Source organism: Giraffa tippelskirchi, chromosome 3 (assembly GCF_054371585.1).
Source record: "Giraffa tippelskirchi isolate mGirTip1 chromosome 3, T2T-mGirTip1v1.2.pri, whole genome shotgun sequence".
NCBI classification, from domain to species: domain Eukaryota; kingdom Metazoa; phylum Chordata; class Mammalia; order Artiodactyla; family Giraffidae; genus Giraffa; species Giraffa tippelskirchi.
The window spans coordinates 108943679-108966093 of record NC_137277.1 but is presented as its reverse complement, the minus strand read 5'-3'; the positions used below and the strand labels follow the sequence as shown (position 1 = coordinate 108966093).

At 35.8% G+C, this 22415-nt stretch overlaps 1 protein-coding gene across 4 annotated transcripts in view; it reads left to right on the top strand.

The window, feature by feature from the left end:
* MBD5 (methyl-CpG binding domain protein 5) overlaps positions 1-22415 on the top strand; it is a 454579-nt gene that overhangs the window by 388770 nt on the left and 43394 nt on the right. For 2 of the 4 annotated variants that reach the window (XM_081580531.1, XM_081580532.1), the window contains 5 exons: positions 6443-6702; positions 6837-7115; positions 11935-12037; positions 13170-13350; positions 17691-19826. In XM_081580531.1, coding sequence (XP_081436657.1) covers positions 7003-7115; positions 11935-12037; positions 13170-13350; positions 17691-19826 — 2533 coding nt within the window. In that variant the 5' untranslated portion in view covers positions 6443-6702; positions 6837-7002. Of the gene's footprint in view, positions 1-6442; positions 7116-11934; positions 12038-13169; positions 13351-17690; positions 19827-22415 lie in introns of all 4 variants that reach the window. The other 2 variants (XR_014079644.1, XM_081580530.1) reach the window with 1 other exon arrangement.

Here is a 22415-nt window from a genome sequence, read left to right as displayed (position 1 = left end):
AAATAATAATAATAATGTTGTAGCTACTCAGACATTATGCTTCAAAATGCTAATGCTCATATTATTTCTTAATCCAATCATATCTGTTGTTGCATGTACATATTGTTTTGGAATTTAGGTAGAGAGGTAGGTTTCATATGAGCATATTTTCTCAAGTGTTGAACATGAGGCATTAACCCTTGCAAATGTCACAATGGAAGAGACTTCCTTTTTTTTATTATTGAAATATAGTTGATTTACTGGAGGAGACTTCTAAACTTTGAATATTTCACAAGTTAGCTTTATAATCATTGTATATAAAGTATACGTGATAATTTACACTTCTGTTAAATATTGGTGCTTTATCTAATTTACATGGTCTCATTTTAATAAATCAGTAGTTCATTCAGTATTCATTCTGTCCTACTGTGTATCCAAGTAATGCCATTGAGCACAAGATTAATGTGTGATTAATATGATAAACATTTTAATAGAATTTACTCATAGTATCACATGACTTAAAAATCAATTCATTGTTTTCACCATTAATCAAGTTTGTGACATTATTCATGATGTCATATTCTCTGATATCTAGTCTTCTTGGTATTTTAGGTATAACTTTTATTTATTTATTTATTTTTTATTATTATTATTTTTTTTTAGTTAGGGGCTAATTACTTTACAATATTGTAATAGTTTTTGCCATACATTGACATGAATCAGCCATGGGTTTACATGAGTTCCCCTTCCTGGACCCCCCACCCACCTCCCTCCCCATCCCATCCCTCTGAGTAATCCCATTGCCCTGGCCCTGAGCCCTTGTCTCATGCATCGAACATGGAATGGTGTTCTGTTTCACATATGATAATATACATGTAGGTATAACTTTTAAAATATACACTTAACACTGCATAACACAGTGAGTTTATTCTTAGGCTGACAAGAATGTTGGTAAAGCAGAGAGAGAAAAAACCGTCTATTGCCTTAGTTAGCATCATGTTGAAATACAGGTTTCATTTTTATATGGTTGCATTCATTTTAGTGGTTCCTTTATTAATCCAATTAAAGTGTGTATATAAGCTATTTAAATAAAATTCTGATAAATAAGAATTTATCAAATAACAAATAAAATAAGACGTTAGCATATTATTTTTCTTAGAAGCCCTATCATACTTTTTCTACACAAAAATTATTACTCAGAGATTGTGAGATCATTAGGGACAAAGCTAGAGCAAAAAAAAAGAATCCTTTGTGTTTTTTGTCAACGCGCATAGTCACTAGCTTCTATTGACTTCTTTTTAAAGCGTCTCTTTCACTTCAGATGCCTGTGTTGCTAAAACCTTACAAGTCTACACGGTAAAAATCAGAATGTAAAACTCTGTTGGCTAATTGGAATATACGTAGTCTTCATCAAGTATTTAAGCACCTCCTGTAGGCCAGGCACTAAACCAGGAAATGAAACTATTGGAGGAACCTAGAGAAACAAGGTCCCTGACAGTGTGAGGAGTTAGTTTACATTCCTGTGGGGAAATATTAACAAACAAATAAATTATAAAAAAAAAAAAATCAGTTAATAAGAAGTATCAGTGAATTAACAATGTGTGGGAGAATACTTAGGGTTTACAGTGTCTCTTTGAGGAGGTGAAGTCTAATTTGAATTCTGAATGAAGCCAATGCAAAGAATTAAATCAGGTCACTAAAATTCAGTTCAACAAAAGCCAGCTCTCATAGACTTATTTGCATATTGAAAGGGGGTTGGAAAATGAAAATGTTGGTGGAATGGTGGCAGATATTCTCCTCAGAACACATACACAGCACATACCCTACTTTTTTAATTTTATTTTTATTTCTGCCAGAAATGTTTGTGACATCAATTTAAATAATGTCCTATGTGTAAGATCTATCCCTGATCCTCAGTGTTAGTGAGACAAAAGTGCCTTTCATGTTTCCGTATCATTTTTGTTTTAATCTGTGTCTTTTGGGCTTAAAGCCCATGTAAACAGGGTAGGTCATATGAAATCTTCAGGAGAGGTGAAGGGAAAATGTTGTGGATATGTAGTTTTTATGTTAAATTTGAAAAAAAGGATAAACTGTTGTTTTTAATCATAAAACTTGAATGAGTCTTGAATAATTGGTCTGTATAGAAGATAAAGTTATCAGAATCTCAGAGGCAAATAGAATAGACTATAATATTTAACAAAAGAGGGCATGCATGGGTTTTCAAAAGTTTGAGAAGCATGGCCTTCTCAGTGAACTATCAAAATGGCAATAGATTTATGTGCAGAGATATTTATCTCAGATTTATTTGTAACTGAAAATTTAGGAGAAAAATCTATTTCCACAAAAGAGAAGTAAATATTGAATGCCATAGTGAAATGCTTACGTTGAAAATAAAGTGCAAAGTGATAATAATTCAATATTTAAAGAAGGCACTATTATACATAGAAAAAAATTGGAATTAGCTTAGGTTTTTTCAAGAGCAATTTGGCAGTGCCTCCAGAGTTTAAATGTGCAGACCCAACATTAATATGATTGATATTCCAATAGATGAATATTTGTAAATTTATATGATAGAATATTATTCAAATGTTTAAAATGAACAAATTGGATCTATATATCTGCAGAAGAGATAGATCTGTATATGTCAGCAGAGATAGCTCTAAACAATGTTGAATTTTAAAAAGCAAGTTGAAGAATATATATGTATAATAGTACTTATGTAAAAACTTTAAAATACATATAACAAAGCCAAATATTGTTTACCTATATACATAGGGAATAAACATATAAAAACATAACCTAGAAGGATTGATTGTTGTTCAGTCACTGAGTCGTGTCCGACTCTTTGAAACCCCATGGACTGCAGCACGCCAGGCCTCCCTGTCCTTCACCATCTCCCAGAATTTTCTCAAACTCATGTCCATTGATTTGATGATGTCATCCAACCATCTCATCCTCTGTCATCCCCTTCTCCCTCTGCCCTCAATCTTTCCCAGCATCAGGGTCTTTTCCAGTAAGTCAGCTCTTCACATCAGGTGGCCAAAGTATTGGAGTTTCAGCTTCAACATCAGTCCTTCCAATGAATATTCAGGGTTAATTTCCTTTAGGATTGACTGGTTTGATCTCCTTGCAGTCCAGGGGGCTCTCTACAGACCAGAATAAGAGTGTTAGTTTTCTTTAGGCCAGAGGGGAGGGGAACAGGACTAAAAAGAGAAACTGGATGGGAGTGAAGGATAGTATTGAACTTCATCTATAATATTTTCTAAGTGTTTTTTTTTTTTTAAATAAGCAAAGTGACAAAAGGCATTGTAAATTTGGAGTGGTGGCTCATTGTTTATTAGACTCTTTTTAATGTGTGCTTTTAAAACTTTTTAAAACAATGATTGAAAGTCATCCATGTTTGCAGTGGTTATTATTCAACAGTGAGATTAGAGTTCAATTTTAATTTTCATCACAAACATCTCTGAATTTTCCAAATTTACAAAATAAATGTTGAGGAAATCAGTCCCACTTAGAGATAAACAAATGATAAAGTCACTGGACCTCAACTCTGTGAGGAGTTCCTAAGGCCCTTTCAATTAAGCTGCCTCTAAAATGCCAAAGTATCAGCCAAAAAAAAGGATGACCCTCCCAGGAACAAAAGGAAGAAGTGGGCCAGCTGTGGAAATGTAAAAACGGGTCCTGTCCTGGGAAGGGAAGCTGGTCCAGAAATCTGAGTCAGTGGGTCTCAAACTTGAGCATGCCTTTGAATCACCTAGACAGCTTGTTTGTTTGTTTGTTTTAAAAAATTGCCCTCCAGGGTTTCTGATTCAGAAAGTATGGGGTCAGTTCTGTGATTCTGCATTTGTAACAGGATCCCAGCTGTTAACAGTAATGATGGTGGTCCCAGGACCATGCTTTCAAAACTGCAGGTCTAACTAAAGCCCAGCCGTCAGATCTTTGTAGTTTTGATTACTGAAATACGAGGAAGATATTTGGCAGAAATCAGTCTGATGTCATTATCTGGCAGATCCACAAATTACTTAAGGGGGTGAGCCAGTCTGTCTCAGGAAAGTTGGAATCACACACAAGAGTAGGCAAACCAAAAAGAAATAGAAATTGGCATCAAATGATCAGAAAGCTTGAAAGTAAGGGAAATGAGAGCTGGTCCAATCTAAAGACCAAAAGCCACAGACTTTTCTTTAGGAAAAAGTAAGGTAATAAAATGAGCGTGAAAAAGACTGTAAAAATCATGTTTACTCATCAGTGTTTGTTGCTGTTTGATCAGACTGGGAGTCCAGGATGACACAGAATTCCTTCCCATCTTTCACTAGCACCAGGAGCTCTACTAGGCAGGAAACTTCCTGAGAAGAAGGACTGTTCTTCCCTTCCTTGCTTTCTCCATCCTTTCCTGACCCCCTCCCTCCATCTTTCTTTTCTGTTCTTCCCCACTCAGCAGCTCTTTTTTTTTTTTCCTCAGCAGCTCTTTAGTGCCAGACATTTCCCTGGGCTTTGGAGAAAGTGGTGTCTTACCACCTTTGTGGAACTTCCCAGGTGGCTCAGTAGTGAAGAATCAAGAGCCTCAGGAGATGAGGGTTCAATCCCTGGGTTGGGAAGATCCCCTGGAGGAGGAAATGGCAGCCCACTCTAGTATTCTTGCCTGGAGAATCCCGTGGATAGAGGAGCCTGAGGCTGCAAAGAGTCAGACACGGCTAAGCGGCTAAGCACACACACCACCTTTGTACTCCCGCACATAGCATAGGCCTCATACATAATAGCTGCTCACTAACTGTGGAATGGATTGGGGTAAACTCCAGGAGTTGGTGATGGACAGGGAGGCCTGCCGTGCTGCGATTCATGGAGTCGCAAAGAGTCGGACACGACTGAGCGACTGAACTGAACTGAACTGTGGAATGAAACATGAATAAACACATACATGATCAACAGGAGTCATGGTTAAAGGTGTAGTGAATGGGAGACAGAAATAAGGTGCTATGCCTGCAAGCAGGTCATTTCTGTAAGAGGCATAGACCCAGTGGAGTGAGCCTAGCAATGTAATTAGCACCTTGAGTCACCACTGAGAATGCACTACTTGGCACTTTCCTTTATACTCCACATTTTTCCCAATAAATTTTTGCTACTTTTCCCACTGCTTGCCAGTGTTTCCCACTCCCATCCCTATGGTTCTTGACTTTCAGCTAAATTAGTATATGCTTCATTACAACACCTTTAATCTGCCTCACAGCCAAGGCTACAAATAAGGCATATGCCTGAATACATAATGCTTTTTACTATAAAGCATTCTCCTACTTTCCCAATGAAAAAATCGGAAGAAAGGTTTGGAACTTGAGTAGTTTTATGTCTGTTAACACTGTTTAATTTATTTAATTTGTTGACTGAGTCATACATGCATATATAAAACTATCTAAAGTATTATTTTTTATTTAAAATTTAAATAGTCTTAATACTGTGATATGAATCTTAAGTCATTTAACACAGTTTTTGAGAGCATGTTACCTTTACTTTCAGTTAAGTTGTTTAAGATTCAGCATTTTTAATCGTGGATGATGCTGTCACCAGAAATTTTTATCAACAAACTACAAGTTCCACTCATATAACACTAGAACAGTTTTTTTCATTCATCCTTTAGTGTGCTTTTGTGAATTCCACAAGGTAATCACACACTGTGTATTAGATTGATTATAAAAAATCTTGTTTGCCACAACAATGCTAGCAACTGTGGTATCACATTCTTCGCCAGAATTAAGTACTAAATCTTTTTAAAAATTTTATTTGCCATCTTTCTTTATTCACCAGTTCCATTAAGATGACCTCTTGAAAGCATTCCACCTTAGCACTGACTGCTGCTGTTTCAGGCCAGTGTATCTTCACCCCAGACAGCACCTTGTGACACAAAAAAGGAATTAAGAGAATACTACATAATAGAAGGGAATTTATAAATCTTAAGTAAAGCAATTCCCGCTCTTATAGCTAAGAACAGTGGGGGCAAGTCTTCTCATACTTGGGAATGCACTATGTGTTTATTTCCTTTTAATTTTCTCTTCAAAAAAACATAAAGAAACCCTCTTGTTTAGGTGAATATAATGATTAGAAAAGTAAATCGTAGGGGTCTGTAGAATTAAAGAGAAATCAAAAGTGATTGTATTAACACACAGCTTTCTAGTTGTTAGGTCACAAGAGGTGATAGATATGTTTTTATTGTCAGAAGGAGGTTGTAATGCCATGGTATGAGTCTGTCTCTAGTAATTAGAAAGCTACATGTGTTGTAGAGCCAGCAAACTGGTTGATCTGGAGTAAGTGGATCAAGCTGGAAGAGGAAAAGTTGACTTTTACATGTGATTTTGACAACAAAGGACATCAAAATGGCTTGGTACACTTACCAGTTTATTCCATTTTTATAAGTGTGCAGCTTCTCAGTTTTTCATTATTAAATATAGTGTTTACATATTTATATGTGTTTCAGGCTACCTTATTGGCATTTTGAAGACATGAAAACATCAGATGAACCAACCTGCAACATCTTGGATTCAGATAGGAAGATGAAGAGAAACTTTAAAGAATGTGGCCTATAAAGGCGGGTAGTACCTGGAAATATTAACTGACTCACACTGTAAAAATGAGACCGGTTTCTAAACAATAGAGGTTCTTCTAGTCCAACATGAAGATTCAAGACAAAATGTTGAACTAAAAACTTACACTCCTCCCCTCTCCCACTTCAGACAGGTACCAGCATTGCTGAATATGATTTTCTTTAGTCAGAAGCACTTGTTTTTACCCATGTAGACCATCCTTAGGAATTAAATATTGGTTATTTAATGTAGATTATAATGGGAAACTGATTTTTTCTACAATGGCAGATTTCAAGGACTTGGTTCCAAACTGAGCCGAAGCTTCTCAATGCATTTTGTACAGTCTGGGGAAAACTGTGCTGCATTGGCCATTTTTGAAGGCCACGATGCCCTGTAGTACAAGGACATCATCTTATTGCTGATATCTTTGGGGAGTCCCAAGCAGACACAGAAAATGAATGGAGGCAAGGAGTGTGACGGAGGGGACAAGGATGGAGGTCTTCCAGCTATACAAGTTCCTGTGGGTTGGCAGCGTCGTGTGGATCAAAATGGAGTGCTTTACGTCAGGTGAGCCCTTCCTATTACCTGCATTATCTCCAAGTTTGCAGCCACCAAATAAAGAAGGTACAGCCTGTTCCTCTGAGGACGTAAAATATTGTGACTGGTAGCACCTCAAATCAATTTGAATAAGTGATCTTTGTGCTAGAAATATTAAGTGTTTTTATTTATACTATTTTGCAATATAAAACCTGCTTTAGGTTACAAGAGAGGATTTTTATGCATTATTTGTTTATATAAAGTGTCGCCCTGCTTATCTCTCTAACAAGGATAAAGAAAAAGATGAAGATTTCTAAAAGAAACCCATGAGCGTCATTACCACATTCGCAGGAGAATGTAAAATACTGAAAATAGACCCGATGTCTCCTGACAATATTATTGTCCTTCATAGTGCTTCCGCTGGCTACTCTGATGTAAGGTTGTGTTTTTCTCTATAGGCAGTTTCAATTACCAGTTTCTTAATGCCTGATATTAACTAAAAATAATTTACCTGTTTTTCCTGTGCAGTTTTTAATCTATTCCCTGCATATGATAATAAAAAAGAAAAAGTCATGATGGAGTCATCTAACAAGTAAAAATCATACAGATTACATGTATATACCTGTTCTTTTAAATTTTGATGGCCTTTGTTATGTTGAACAAGTTGAATGAAATAACTATTGGCAAGAACTTTTAGTCTTATTATTAAAGAATCGGCACCTAAGTTCCTTACTTTGTAGTTTATCAGTAAATATGTAAGTAGATTACTTTGTAGTTTATCAGTATATATGTGAGTAGGATACCATAAATCTTTCTCTGTGATGTAATAAAAAAAAAGCTATGATGAAGAGAACTTTTTAAAAGATATCGCATTGCATCATTAGATTAATGATGTTGCTTTCAGTTTATCAGTATTACTTTTATTTGTATCTCAGCTTCAATAGAATTCTTGTTTGTGCAAAGCTGTATTTATATAAATGAGGAATTTCCCATGATACATACCCAAACAACTTCATACTATAACATCTCAGAAGTCAGTTCAGATCCTGTCCTGGATTTGTTTGTTTGGTAGAAGTTATTTCTTGAGGTAAACTTAATGACCAATTGAAATTCTTTTGAACATCTTTTTTAATTTCTGTAATATTTAGGAGGTGCTCTATATTAATTGAAGTGAAGGGATAAGAAAGCAGGGAATGTGGAGCTGACCCCATTAAAGATTAGATGGATTAGGACACCTGGGATAACTTTCCCAAAGTGTTTCTATTGCCAATCCTGTTACCAAGCTTCCAGAAATACTTTATCAGTGTAATGTAGCAAGATACTGGTGTTGTGTTCCTATTTTCAGTTGTTCTAGTCTGTAAAGAGCAAATATTATATATTTACAACTAAGAGCAGTTAACTCCAAAAATCTTGATAATTTCAGTTTATTTGTTTTGTTTTGTTTCTTCTTTATCCTTGTGAAAGATAAATCAGCTTTTTAGGTTGCTGAGACTTAAGGCAAATTAAGTCTGGAAGTCTATCAGTTGTCTTGCTCATGACATCCCAAGTCTGAGTAGACTTTACTGTTAGTGTGAGTTAGTTTGAATTCTCCCAACCCAAATCTAGGGATTATTTTGGAAACTAACTTTGCCAGATAAGGTAAAACACCTTCAGATAAATTCAATCCAGCATAGGTTTGATTTGTGTGTATGTGTAACTGGTTAAATTACCACTTGAATATATATAAGAGGCTAGCCCTCCTTCTATAGCTTCTTTTGTAAAGTGTAGTTTGCTTATAATTTTTAGGTTAGTTTCCAGCTGCTCCTGCCTCAGGGTGGCATTGAGGCTGCACATTAAATTTCCCACCTGCTTCCAATCTTCTAAGCTTTATCTGTGCCATAAGACTTCTAACTATTTTTATGTTAATTATTACTCCCAAAAGTTAATTAAAGAGCTGCAACTGAAGGAAAGAACCCAACTGACTGATTGAGAGGAAGTGTTTCTAAAGTGTCTGGAGTACTCTAATATTATAGAATTCAGGAATTCTTGTATTCAAGTTTAAGTTACAATTAAATCCTTTAGGATTCATTCATAGACTTTCTTTAACCATAACACATGAGGCAGTTTCTTTTCACAATATTCTTGAATTCTTCACATGATAACTAGTGATTTTGTTTTATCAAAGTTACCAGACCTCCAAAAACACCTTGCTGGCCCTCCCATTGGGTGGAATTCCAATCTGTAATATGGGAATTCTTATTCTTTGCATATCATCTGGAAAAAAGTGTTAGCCAAGATAAATGAATGAGTTAACAAAGTTGAGGATTTTAATTGTGATTTTTCTACATGCCTAAGTCACTTATATGGTTGTCCATAAATAAAATATGAATTGCATTCTAAAGCAGGTTTATTTATAGACATCCCAAACTACTACCTGTATTTTTGTAGAAGCAGAATAGTCTACACCTAGTAGTGTAAAAGGTCTATAAAAAGCAGTGTAAAAGATTGACTGGAAAAGGTCGATCCTCATCCCAGTTCCCAAGAAGGGTAGTACCAAAGAATGTGCTAACCATCAGACAATCACACTCATCTCCCATGCTAGTAAGGTCATGCTTAAAATCTTGCAAGCTCGGCTTCAGCAAACCAAGAACTTCCAGATGTCCAAGCTGGGCTTAAACAAGAAAGAAGAACTAGAGATCAAATTGCCAACATTCATTGGATTATAGAGAAAGCAAGGGAATTTCAGAAAAACATCTATCTCTGTTTCATTGACTACGCTAAAGCCTTTGACTGTGTGGATCATGACAACTGTGGAAAGCTCTTAGAGAGAGGGGAATACCAGACCATCTTACCGGTCTCCTGAGAAACCTGTGTATGAGTCAAGAAGCAACAGTTAAAACCCTGTATGGAACAACTGATTGGTTCAAGATCAAGAGGGAGTAGGGCAGGGCTGTCTGCTGTCACCCTGTTTAACCTATATGCTGAGCACATGATGAGAAATGCCAGGCTGGATGAGTCACAAGCTGGAATCAAGATAGGCAGGAGAAATATCAGCAACCTCAGATATGCCGATGATACCACTCTAATGACAGATAGCAAAGAAAAACTAAAGAGCCTCTTGATAAGGGTGAAGGAGAAGAGTGAAAGAGCCAGCTTAAGACTAAATACTAAAAAAAATCTAAGATCATGGCATCTGCCCCCATTACTTCATGGAAAATAGAAGGGGGAAAGGTGGAAGTAGTAACAGATTTCCTCTTCTTGGGCTCCAACATCACTGTGAATGGTGACTGTAGCCATGAAATCAGAAGTTGATTGATTGCTTCTTGGCAGCAGAGTGATGACAGACTTAGACAGTGTGCTGAAAAGCAGAAACATTACTCTATGGACAAAGATCTGTATAGTCAAGGCTATGGTTTTCCCAGTGGTCACATACAGTTGTGAGAGCTGGACCGTAAAGAAGGCAGAACGCCAAAAAATTAATGCCTTCAAACTGTGTTGCTTGAGAAGACTCCTGAAAGTCCCTTGGACAGCAAGGAGATCAAACCAGTCAGTCTTTAAGGGAGATCAACTCTCAATATTGACTGGAAAGACTGATACTGAAGCTGAAGCTCCAGTATTTTGGTCATCTGATGAGAACAGACTACTCATTGGAAAAGTCTCTGATGCTGGGAAAGATTGAGGGCAGAAGGAGAAGAGGGTGTCAGAGGATGAGATGGCTGGACATCATCACTGATGCAGTGAACATGAACTTGGGCACTCTAGGAGATGGTGAGGGACAGGGAGGTCTGGCATGCTGCAGTCCATGGGGTCGCAAAGAGTCGGATGCGACTAGGCGACTGAACAACAACAATAAGTAGTGTGATGCTCTGTTTACAAAATGGAGAGCACTGTTTCTGGAAAAATTTTATCAGAAGGCGTTAAGTGAAAGTTTTGGTAAATAGTCGTAAATAAAAGATATTTTTGAATGAAAAGTATATAATAATTTTCAAAACATAATATATATGCAAGTTGTAAAATCAATACAGTAATAATGAAAGTCCTAAGATAATAACTGCCCACTTTAAACTAATCTTCATTGTAAATAAACATTAAAGACTTAACTTGTCATCAGAATTAGTACCTAATGTATGGACTTACATTTGATCAGTAATCACGTAATACTGACTTCTGTCACCCAAAGAGTAGTAACATTGAGAGCACTACCCAGTCACCAGCTGGAAGGCCTGCAAGGCACTTTTCTGCCACCTAAAACTGTTTTCTTGAGTTCCCCATCCTTATCAGTCCTCTTCACTGGAATTTGAGCTTGGCCACACTAATCTATCTTCAAAGAAGCACATGAATGAGGGGGAAACAAGAGAAACTTGTTTTTACAGAGGGACAGCTTGGTCCTAGAGCTGCAAGATTAAAGGGAAGAACTTGTTAGCCCAAAGTTTCATAGACTTAGTGACTTTCTGGTTTGACCTCCAACACGCTCCTAAATTTCAGTTTTTCTCCAAACAGCTTTCAAAATAGATCTTCTGGTTCAAAATGATAATGATTACTTTCATGTAGTTTTCTTGTTCCTTTCTTACCTACTCTTTTTTAAGAATATCATTTTTCTCATCCTTACTCTGCTCTTGGTTGTCAAAGTACTTTTGTTTTTCTATGAAGATCTGTATTTTTCTGAGAAATATTTTGGTTCAAAAGAAAGAGCAATAGTGTTAAAGGCTATAATTTAGTAGCTAGCATAATATTGACAAAGAAAATGCTTTTCCTTAGTAGGAAAATATTATCCTGTGAAGGACAGTGAGACTATAAATTATGCCTTTTTTTTCGTGTAATATGTGCAGTCAGAATTATTTCCTGATGTTTTTTTAAACTATTTTTACAGTCCCAGTGGGTCTTTGTTATCTTGCTTGGAGCAGGTTAAAACATACCTGCTTACTGACGGAACTTGCAAGTGTGGCTTGGAATGTCCTCTTATACTTCCCAAGGTAACCATTTTGCAATAGATGTATCAGCAATTTTTTATTTTTTAGGTGTTTCATATATTTGCTTTTCTCATTTGGCATTTCATTTTTATATTACTTCTCCAATCATATATGCATTTTAAAGTCTTAAGTTAGATATCTTTTGCATGCATTTTGGAATGCTTAAAGATTGTGGAAAATAGTTCAAGTCCAAGAGTCATTTTCAAAGGTGACAAACCTATATTCCTATTAAATATTTCATCAAAATCTCTTTTGCAAAAAAATAAAAACTTCTTTTGCACATTTTTCTTAGAGCTATACCCATGTTCACTCTTTAATAGTGCAGTATTTTCTTTCCTTACTGCTCAGTCTGCAATGCTATTTTTAGCACTGGTGTTGCTGGTGTTGATAAATCTGCCACAAATATTTCTAAAATCACAAAGCTGAACCTTTCTAGCCAAAAGTGAAACTGTTCTACTCTTTTGCAAAGTAAAAGGCAAAATCATTTTAAATGATTATAAGTATATACCATAGACACAGGTCATTATTCTCTGAATACCTGCAATAGTGCTAATCTTAGAACTAAAGATCAATAGACAACTTTTTCTTTTTTATTTGTGTCACCTCTTTCAAGAAAAAGCACCTGAAACAGCTCGTGTATATATATATATATATATATATATATATATATATATATATATATAATATTTTTTAAATAGAGTAGTAGATTTTTTAAATCAGTAAAAAGGTAATATTAATATAGCAATAAAATAAAGTCAAAGAAAAAATTAGCATGTAGCAATGTCAGATTTTAGGGGTTTTAACTGTATTTCATATGTTTTTTGTACTATTGTAACAGCGGGAAGTATCTAAAATTGGGAACATTATCAGATACTACACTTTTCCATGTATTTATCTTGGCTGTCATAGAATTAGAATAATTTTCATTATTTTCCCTGCCACTAAAACCTGTAAGTTCAGCAGAAGGTATTTATTACATTATATATATAGTTGCTTTTCTTAAATTTAAAAACTTGAGAAAGTTTTCTTCAGATATATGGGTTAATCTATGCAGAACTTCTATTTTTTAACAAGGGGATCTTTTTACTTAATATTTTTACAGACATATTTTAAACAAAGGCTGTGCTTTTTCCAGGTGTTTAATTTTGATCCTGGAGCTGCTGTGAAACAAAGAACTGCAGAAGATGTTAAAGCAGATGAAGATGTCACAAAGCTATGCATACATAAAAGAAAAATCATTGCAGTGGCCACACTTCATAAAAGCATGGAAACCCCACACCCTTCTCTGGTGCTCACCAGTCCCGGAGGAGGAACAAGTATGTAATATGGTGAAGGGTTTAGGAATTTTCCTCCCCCACTCTTCTCCTGGAGAAGGAGTCACTAGAAACCAGTTAGCCAAGCCTTTTCCGATTCTACTTTTCAACCACACACAATGCATTTAAAATTATATATGTTTTATCTTTTCACTACAGTTGATAATTAGTTCTGAAAAATTCCCATGAAGTTGTCTCCCAAAATTTCCTATCCAAGTCATTTAGTTAAATGAGCAGAATAAACACCGAATAGCACCTACAAATACTATGCAGGTATACAGAGCTGAGCTAACAAAAGAGAAAGTGTCATTGGTTTTTAGGAAACAAATGGAGCCTTTGTCCTAGAGCCGAATTGGAATATGTAGTATCAGTCCACAAATGCAGCTAGCAATGTTGTCAAGAACTAGCAGTATTGTTCTTTGAGTCATTTAATAGCTGTATATTGAATACCTACTAATAGAAATCACCTTGCCAGGAACTTTTTACACCTCCATCCAACACATGCATGCACACATGCTTTCAGGTTTTTAAAATTTCAAAGCTGCAGAAAAATTACATAAACAATTCATTGAATACCCTAGACTTACCAATCAATATTTTGTTTCAGGAGCTACAGATATTGTGACAGTTCACCCATAAGTATTTCAACACACATGGATGTTCTCTTACATAAACCACAGTCTAATTATCACATTCAGGAAATTTAAAACTGATATAATAGTATTATCTAATATGCAGTCTATATTCAGGTTTCTCCAGTTGTCCTAATAATATTCTTATAGCTGTTTTCAACCCAATCTCTTTTTTTAATGCAGAATGCAAAGATGATGCAACTGTAATTAGTTGTTTTATTTCCTTAATCTAGACTGGTTCCCCAGTCTTTTTAAATCTTTCATGACACTGATCTTTTTTAATAGTCGAGGCCAGTTTTATAGATGTTCCTCAATTTGGATTTGCCTGATTGCTTCCTTATATTTTTACTCAAGTTAAACACAGTTTGGTAGGAATACTGCATAGGCGACATTATGTCTTCATTAGGAAGCACATAATGGCAGTTTATCCCATATTGATGACATCGAGTTTGATTGCTTGGTTAAAGTTATGTCATTGCTGAGGTACATTTTCCCTTTATGATTCATATGTAATTTGTGGAATTATACTCTGAGGCTGAGGAACTTTTCTTTCTAAGGGCTAGAATATGAACTCTCTAAAATATTACAGTTAACACTTGAATAGTAATTCTGGATAAAATGTGGCTGAACACCAAAGCATTTGTTTGTGAAAGATAAGTAACATTGCTCTGCATAGTTAAAAAAATAGGGATGAGGAGTGTAACCTGCAGTGATCAGAAAGCTTTATTGTAGAACTCAGATTTGAACCAGCCCTGGAAAATGGTAGGATTTAGACATATAAGAAAAATAAAATTCTTGTCCAGAACAACTATAGAATAGTTAAGGAATGAGGTGGAGACTAATGTGACACAAGTGGAAAATTAAACCTGCCTAAGTGAATTGGGGCCAAATTATTGATAGCTTTAGATACAAAGAGAAGCAGTTGTGATACCATATAGTCACTCCTAGAACTCTGAAGAGGGCAGGGAGAGACAAATTTGGTAATTATTAGCAGAGAGTTCCTCTTAGTAACCCTATTACCTTTAAACTAACCTTTAAACTTTAACAGGAATGATCAGAAAAATTGCTCCACTAAGGTATGTAAGAAAAAAACATTTTAGTGAATTTTCCTTTTTTTTTTAACAAGCTACATTTTTTAAATTAAAAGGTATTGCAACAATTTAAAAACATTTAATAGTAATAAGCTATTTAAAATTTACCATTGTCCTGCCACCTTGATGTAAGTATGTTTTCATTTTCACACCTTACCTTGCACATGTGTTTTCACATATTCATATCTACTGCTATTCTCACTTCACATCATAGCAGTTTCAGTCCTGCCTATAGAGTCTGCCTTGTTGCCTTTTTAATGACTGAAGCAGAATCTTGATCTAGGTCCTTTGTCATATTCTATACATTCTAGTTTCATTAATGAAATTAAAGATAAATATTTAATTAAATTAGTATAGGCATATAAGGTATAACTCCATCTCCTTTTAAAACTATATACTTAATTGGATTAATTTCTCCTCTTGTACCAGCTTCAGACATAGCATTTATTTCAATTTTTTAATTTTAAACTATATTAAAAGGTTAGAATTTAAATAATTAAGGATTAAAAAGGCTCAGTAGTTTTCACCTCTCTTTGTTTTACGTGCATAAACATGTAACTTATCTCTTTCAAAAGGTCTATTTGATATATAGGAAAGCACTCGGTGGGTGCACAGCATTTACATTTCCCAACTCTTGTAATGCTTTAATTCCTTACTGCCACATAACAGCAGCATGACATTTATTTGTTTAGTATTCCTGTTTTTTTAAAAATGGTAACTATTTTTCCCCAGTAGGGAAGAAATCTTTCTAAACATCAGCTCCTTTCTAAATTCTGTTGAATATAAAAATGCCAATGTCTATATTTCTTATCATTGAACCATAGATGGCTATATAAATAAACAAGAAAAGACACAATTTTGTGGTTTTATTACTGAAGAGGACACAGTCAATCCTGTGATGATGTTAGTGATGTTAATAGAGACAACTCTGTTCTCACTGAATACCATGCTTAGTGCCACAAACATTTTCATGTGTTATTTCCTTGGTTACGAACTTTAAAACTTTCTTTAACAAAAAAATGATTTCAGTTGAATTTATCTACTGCAATTCTTATATGATTGTTTCTCTTAATTTTCATGTATTGTCCAGAAATCAGTCTATCAAAGAATCTCTACCATGCCAGAAACAGAAAGCCCACACCTCCCAAGAAAATTATATATGTTCACTGCATTCTTTTACTTCTTAATTGTAACCTACCAAGACTTCTGTTTATCCAGGTTGAAAACCACTGTCTCAGAAATTGTTACGTTATGATTCAACCTGTATAGTACCCAGCAGGTAGAAATACATTTGTCTTAAATGTGTAATTATCCATTCAAGCAAATATACCTCTGATTGCAAATGAATCCGAGTATACTTGCTGATATGCTGTAGGTCTCAGAATTGGGATGGACAGTATATAATGTGAACAGTACCACTCCCATATCCTGTGTCTCTAATAGAATCATTGGCAATTTCTCATGCAGCCCACCTAGAACTCAGCATCCTTTTCAGCACAGGTCTGTAAGCAGCCACTACCAGTTGATGAGAATTGGCATATGAATGTAATTTTATTTGCCACCCCTGTTTTAGATGTCACAACTTTATAAAATAGTTAAACATCTTTAGGGACTAAAAAAACTTAAAACTAGAATTCTGACATGATTGAATGAAAATTCTGTATGATGAACCAGCTTGCTTTTGTTGCCTGTATTCTGTCTGATCTCCGAAAGAACTGAAGGGATTCCAAGAAACCAGCAAGGGAGCAATGCACTCTAAAAAGAGAATACTCAATTGGAACCCAATACTGAAGGTTGTCGCACTCTGACTAAATTTTGCATAAAAATTCTATCCTAATAAAAGAATTGCAATCTTTCACCAAAGTTGGTTGATGACAGCTGTTTTTACAACAATGACTGATTAAGGGTCAAGTAATTGAAGTGCTGCAATATTACCAACTTGATGTGAAGTTAGCATGATTGTTTTAACTTCACTGTATTTACTGTTGTTAGCACTCCCTTTATAAAAGATTCAGAATCCTGTTTATTTAATTCACAAAAATTAACTCTTTTACTCTCACAGTGAAAATTTGGGATAAGAAAGAGTTTTTGTAGCTGTCTTGTAGAGGTTTATAGAAACATTTATAAGGTAACAAATTTTCTGGTGAAAATGGCAGTTCATTTAAATCATCCAAGAAAATAGTATGCCAGACAGATTACAATTTTCTCTTGTAACTGTATTCTTAAAAAAGTTCAAATCCAAGTGATACTAACATTATCATTTCCATCTGGGCTGTCATTCTTGATTTTCCATGTGATAAACATTATTAGAATGACTAATGTCTGTATGTACAGATTCAGAGCCCCATCCGTTCTCAACCGATAGGAGGTAAACAAGCATAATGAGCATTTATTGAGAACCTTTGGTCAACTAAGGGAGACTAATGTGCATTTTTTTCAGTCAAAATTTATTGTAGAATACAAACTTTTTTTTAATTGCAGAGTCACAGTTTCTATTTGCAAATTTCTTTTTCCAGATGCCCTTCCTTCCTCATTTTCTCCTTTCCTTCCTTTCCTCCACTCTCACACAAAAGGATTGAGACTACTAACAGATTTTTTCTCTCTCTCTCTTTCACATCAGATGCAACTCCAGTAGTACCTTCACGGGCAGCAACTCCAAGATCTGTAAGAAATAAGTCACATGAAGGAATTACAAATTCTGTAATGCCTGAATGTAAGAATCCTTTCAAGTTAATGATTGGATCATCAAATGCCATGGGAAGGCTATATGTACAAGAACTGCCTGGAAGCCAGCAACAGGAACTCCACCCTGTCTACCCCCGGCAGAGATTGGGCAGCAATGAGCATGGACAGAAGTCTCCCTTCCGTGGCAGCCATGGAGGCCTGCCCAGCCCCGCGTCGTCAGGTTCCCAGATATATGGAGACGGCTCAATCTCACCAAGGACTGACCCACTTGGAAGCCCTGATGTGTTCACAAGAAATAATCCTGGTTTTCACGGAGCTCCCAATTCTAGTCCTATTCACCTGAATAGGACTCCTCTTTCTCCACCTTCAGTAATGCTACATGGTTCTCCTGTACAGTCATCCTGTGCAATGGCTGGAAGGACTAATATACCTCTTTCCCCAACCTTGACTACAAAGAGTCCAGTAATGAAAAAACCAATGTGTAATTTTTCAACTAATATGGAAATACCACGAGCAATGTTCCACCACAAACCACCCCAAGGCCCACCTCCCCCTCCTCCACCTTCTTGTGCTCTTCAGAAAAAGCCATTAACATCTGAGAAAGATCCACTTGGCATTCTTGACCCTATTCCTAGTAAACCGGTGAATCAGAACCCTGTTATCATTAATCCAACTAGTTTCCATTCAAATGTCCACTCTCAGGTACCTGTGATGAATGTAAGCATGCCTCCTGCTGTTGTTCCTTTGCCAAGTAATCTCCCTTTGCCAACCGTAAAACCTGGTCATATGAATCATGGGAGTCATGTACAAAGAGTTCAGCATTCAGCTTCAACCTCCCTGTCCCCTTCTCCAGTGACATCCCCAGTGCACATGATGGGGACTGGAATTGGAAGGATTGAGGCATCGCCCCAAAGATCACGCTCATCTTCCACATCATCAGATCACGGAAATTTCATGATGCCACCTCTAGGACCCCAGGCCAATTGCAGTGGTATTAAGGTTCCACCCAGGTCACCAAGGTCAACAATAGGGTCCCCAAGGCCATCAATGCCATCAAGCCCTTCTACCAAGTCCGATGGACATCATCAGTACAAGGATATCCCTAATCCATTAATTGCTGGAATGAGTAATGTACTAAATCCCCCAAGCAGTGCAGCTTTTCCTACTGCATCTGCCGGAAGTGGTTCTGTAAAGAGTCAGCCTGGTTTGCTGGGAATGCCTTTAAATCAGATCTTGAACCAGCACAATGCTGCCTCCTTTCCAGCAAGTAGTTTACTCTCAGCAGCAGCCAAAGCACAGCTAGCAAATCAAAACAAACTTGCTGGTAACAACAGTAGCAGCAGTAGCAATTCTGGAGCTGTTGCTGGCAGTGGCAACACTGAAGGACATAGCACTTTAAACACCATGTTCCCTCCTACTGCCAACATGCTTCTCCCGTCAGGTGAAGGGCAAAGTGGTCGAGCAGCACTAAGAGATAAGCTGATGTCTCAGCAAAAAGACTCCCTGCGGAAAAGAAAACAGCCACCTACCACAGTGTTGAGTTTGCTCAGACAGTCTCAAATGGATAGTTCTGCAGTTCCTAAACCTGGACCCGACTTGCTAAGGAAGCAGGGTCAGGGGTCGTTTCCCATCAGTTCAATGTCTCAGTTACTACAGTCTATGAGTTGTCAAAGCTCTCACTTGAGTAGCAATAGTACCCCGGGTTGTGGGGGCTCAAATACTGCTTTGCCTTGCTCTGCTAACCAGCTGCATTTTACAGATCCCAGTATGAACTCCAGTGTTCTTCAGAATTCACTGACACAGAACATACCTTTAAGAGGGGAAGCCGTGCACTGCCACAATGCAAACACTAACTTTGTTCACAGTAACAGTCCAGTCCCAAACCACCATCTTACAGGTTTAATAAATCAGATTCAGGCTAGCGGGAACTGTGGGATGCTCAGTCAGTCGGGCATGGCTTTAGGAAATTCATTACATCCCAATCCACCTCAGTCAAGAATTTCAACGTCCTCCACTCCAGTGATACCAAACAGCATTGTTAGCAGCTATAATCAAACAAGTTCTGAAGCAGGTATGGTTTTATTAGAAAAAAGTACCCAAAGGTACTAAACTTTTATACGTTTTTTAAAATTTGTACCAAAATATTTATTATGATAAGAAATGATCCTTTCCCCGATGTGAAATTCTCATCATTTCTTTAGTATTTATAATTTTATTTACAGAATGCTAGGGATTTGTCTCTTAGGAAAAAATAACAACCAAGAGGATTCCATGTGTTTCCGTTATTCGTTGTCAATCTGTCGTTTTGAATTTCGTTCGACTTTCAGTTGGTTCAATAACCATTGGACTCTAAACTACAAAAGAAGCCATAGAAGGCAGGATTTCCTGGTTCATGAGACATGTACTGGTCAATGCCAATATAAAAGCCGTTTCCCCTAGCTTTTGTTTGTATTCAGGTAAATGAAGCTCACCTTGGAAAATCCAAAAAAGAGGCAAAAATAAATGGATATTTTTTGTTCTTGCTGCTGACCAGAAACAGGTGAATGAATAGGAGGAGTTAACTAGAAGTTGTATGAAGTAGAGAGCTGTCTTCTAATGTGTTTTCTTATCCTAGTTTGCTATCCTTTATTACTATTTGTTTGAAAAAATTCAAAAATGGATATTGGCTACTTCCTTTTTTAAAAAAGGTAATAATTTAAGTTTTCTAATAAAAAAGGCTTGAAAACCTGATTTCCAGAATTTTTGATCTTGAAATTATTTTGCAGTTTTCTTATAGAACTAAACCATTATTTTTACCATTGACATTATTGTATCTCGTTATCTGCTATTAATGGAGACAGATTTATTTGAAAGTAGACACATTAGAAAGAACTGTATTTTGTTCAGTAGAGTCCTCAGAAATTGTTATAAAAGAAAAACTTTAAAGAAGCACTACAGAGATAAATTCATGGAGACATCTGAAAATTTGACCATAAGAATATTAGAAATACCCAGAATCCGACAATAATGATTTGAGAGATCAGTGGGAAATGACAAGGTGGAAATAAAAAATGAATATAGAGACAGTATTACTCAGATATGAAAACAGTGGGCTTTTAAAACCAGATTGCTACTGGAAGTGAGAAAACTGCTGAGGCTTTTAATAGTAAGCTATTGTTTGGTTATATATAGACTGTGTTATACCACCATGATAGAAAGGCATTATGACCTACATGTCTTTGTTGTTGATAGTAAAATCAAGTGTTTTCCTTCCTGGTGTCACTACTTATACCTGCCGTTCTCCACAACTTCTGTTATGTGTTATGTTTGATGTCAGTATTTAATGAAGAACTGTTCATTGACCTCTTGTGTTAAAAAGAATATAAGGTAAAAAAGATAATTGAAATGATTAGTGCCTTCTTGATAGTCTAAGAAATCTCATGAAGCTATTTTTTATGTGTTTAACAGGATACTTATTCCAAAGGGGCTTCCAGCTTCTCAGTGACTTCATATTTCTTTTTAGATAATCTCAAATAAATGAAAATTTAATCTTATGCATTTAGCAGATTAAAGTTACATAAAGTCAGTAACTATTTAAAAATACACTATATTTATTACGCATACCTTCAATCATTTGGATGAGACATTGTTTGTCTCATTGTATTATATTTTTAAATTTTGATACCCCTTACCTCAACTTACTTTGTTTCAGGTCTAAGTTCATATTGCAAAGTGTACGTATTTTATTAATGATGTATTTTAATTTATCTATAATGGAAAAGACCGACATTTATTTATGTTCTTGTTTCTTCTGATTGTCAAGTTTAGACTTATTTTATATAGTCTTAGACATGTATTTCTTGTTCCATGCCTCTCTGTAAAACATCAGATCTGGATTGCCAGTGCTGGGATTGTTAAAACACATATGTTGAAAATTTATTAATATAAGGAAAGTGTTAGCATATAAATAGCTAAAAGGGATGAGAATAAATGTGTAATAATGATATGGATATGACCAATCATGTGTAAGATAACAGAAAACATGCTTGATAAAAATCTAGGTCATTTAGAATTTTTTTAAGTATTAAACTTAATAAAATTAAATACTAATTAATGTACATAGATCTGATGTGCAGCTGGTAATAAAAATGGGTAGATTTACTAATGTAGCTCTTTTGATGAGCTGATTTATTGAAGAGGTCTCTAATATCATTTTTTTTTAGATACACAGTGAACTGTGTCAGCTAAATGTACTGTCATGATAATTGCTTAGCATCCATCAAATAAACACCAGAGGTGGGCATTTACAGTGAGACAGCTGATGAGAGACATAACTCTCCCTTCAAGTTTTGCTAAGTGTTCCTAGCATACTAGGAAGACATTAGAAGAAAACATATTTTATTCTTAAAATGTTGCTTTTAGTTATCCTTGAGTACCTATGATGTACTAGGTGACTTACCTGTATTATTTCTAATTTGTGCAGTCTTCCAAAGTATAAGGTGTTCTTGTGCTCATTTTACAGATGGGTAAATTGAGCCCCAGAGAACTTGAGTATCCAAAGTCATACATAATTGAATAAGGATTTGAATTCAGGTTCATCTGATCCTAAAATCCATTTTCTTCCCAGCTGCATAAGTTCTTCATTGGAAGCATCTAGTTGTCAAAAATATTGTTTTCCCTT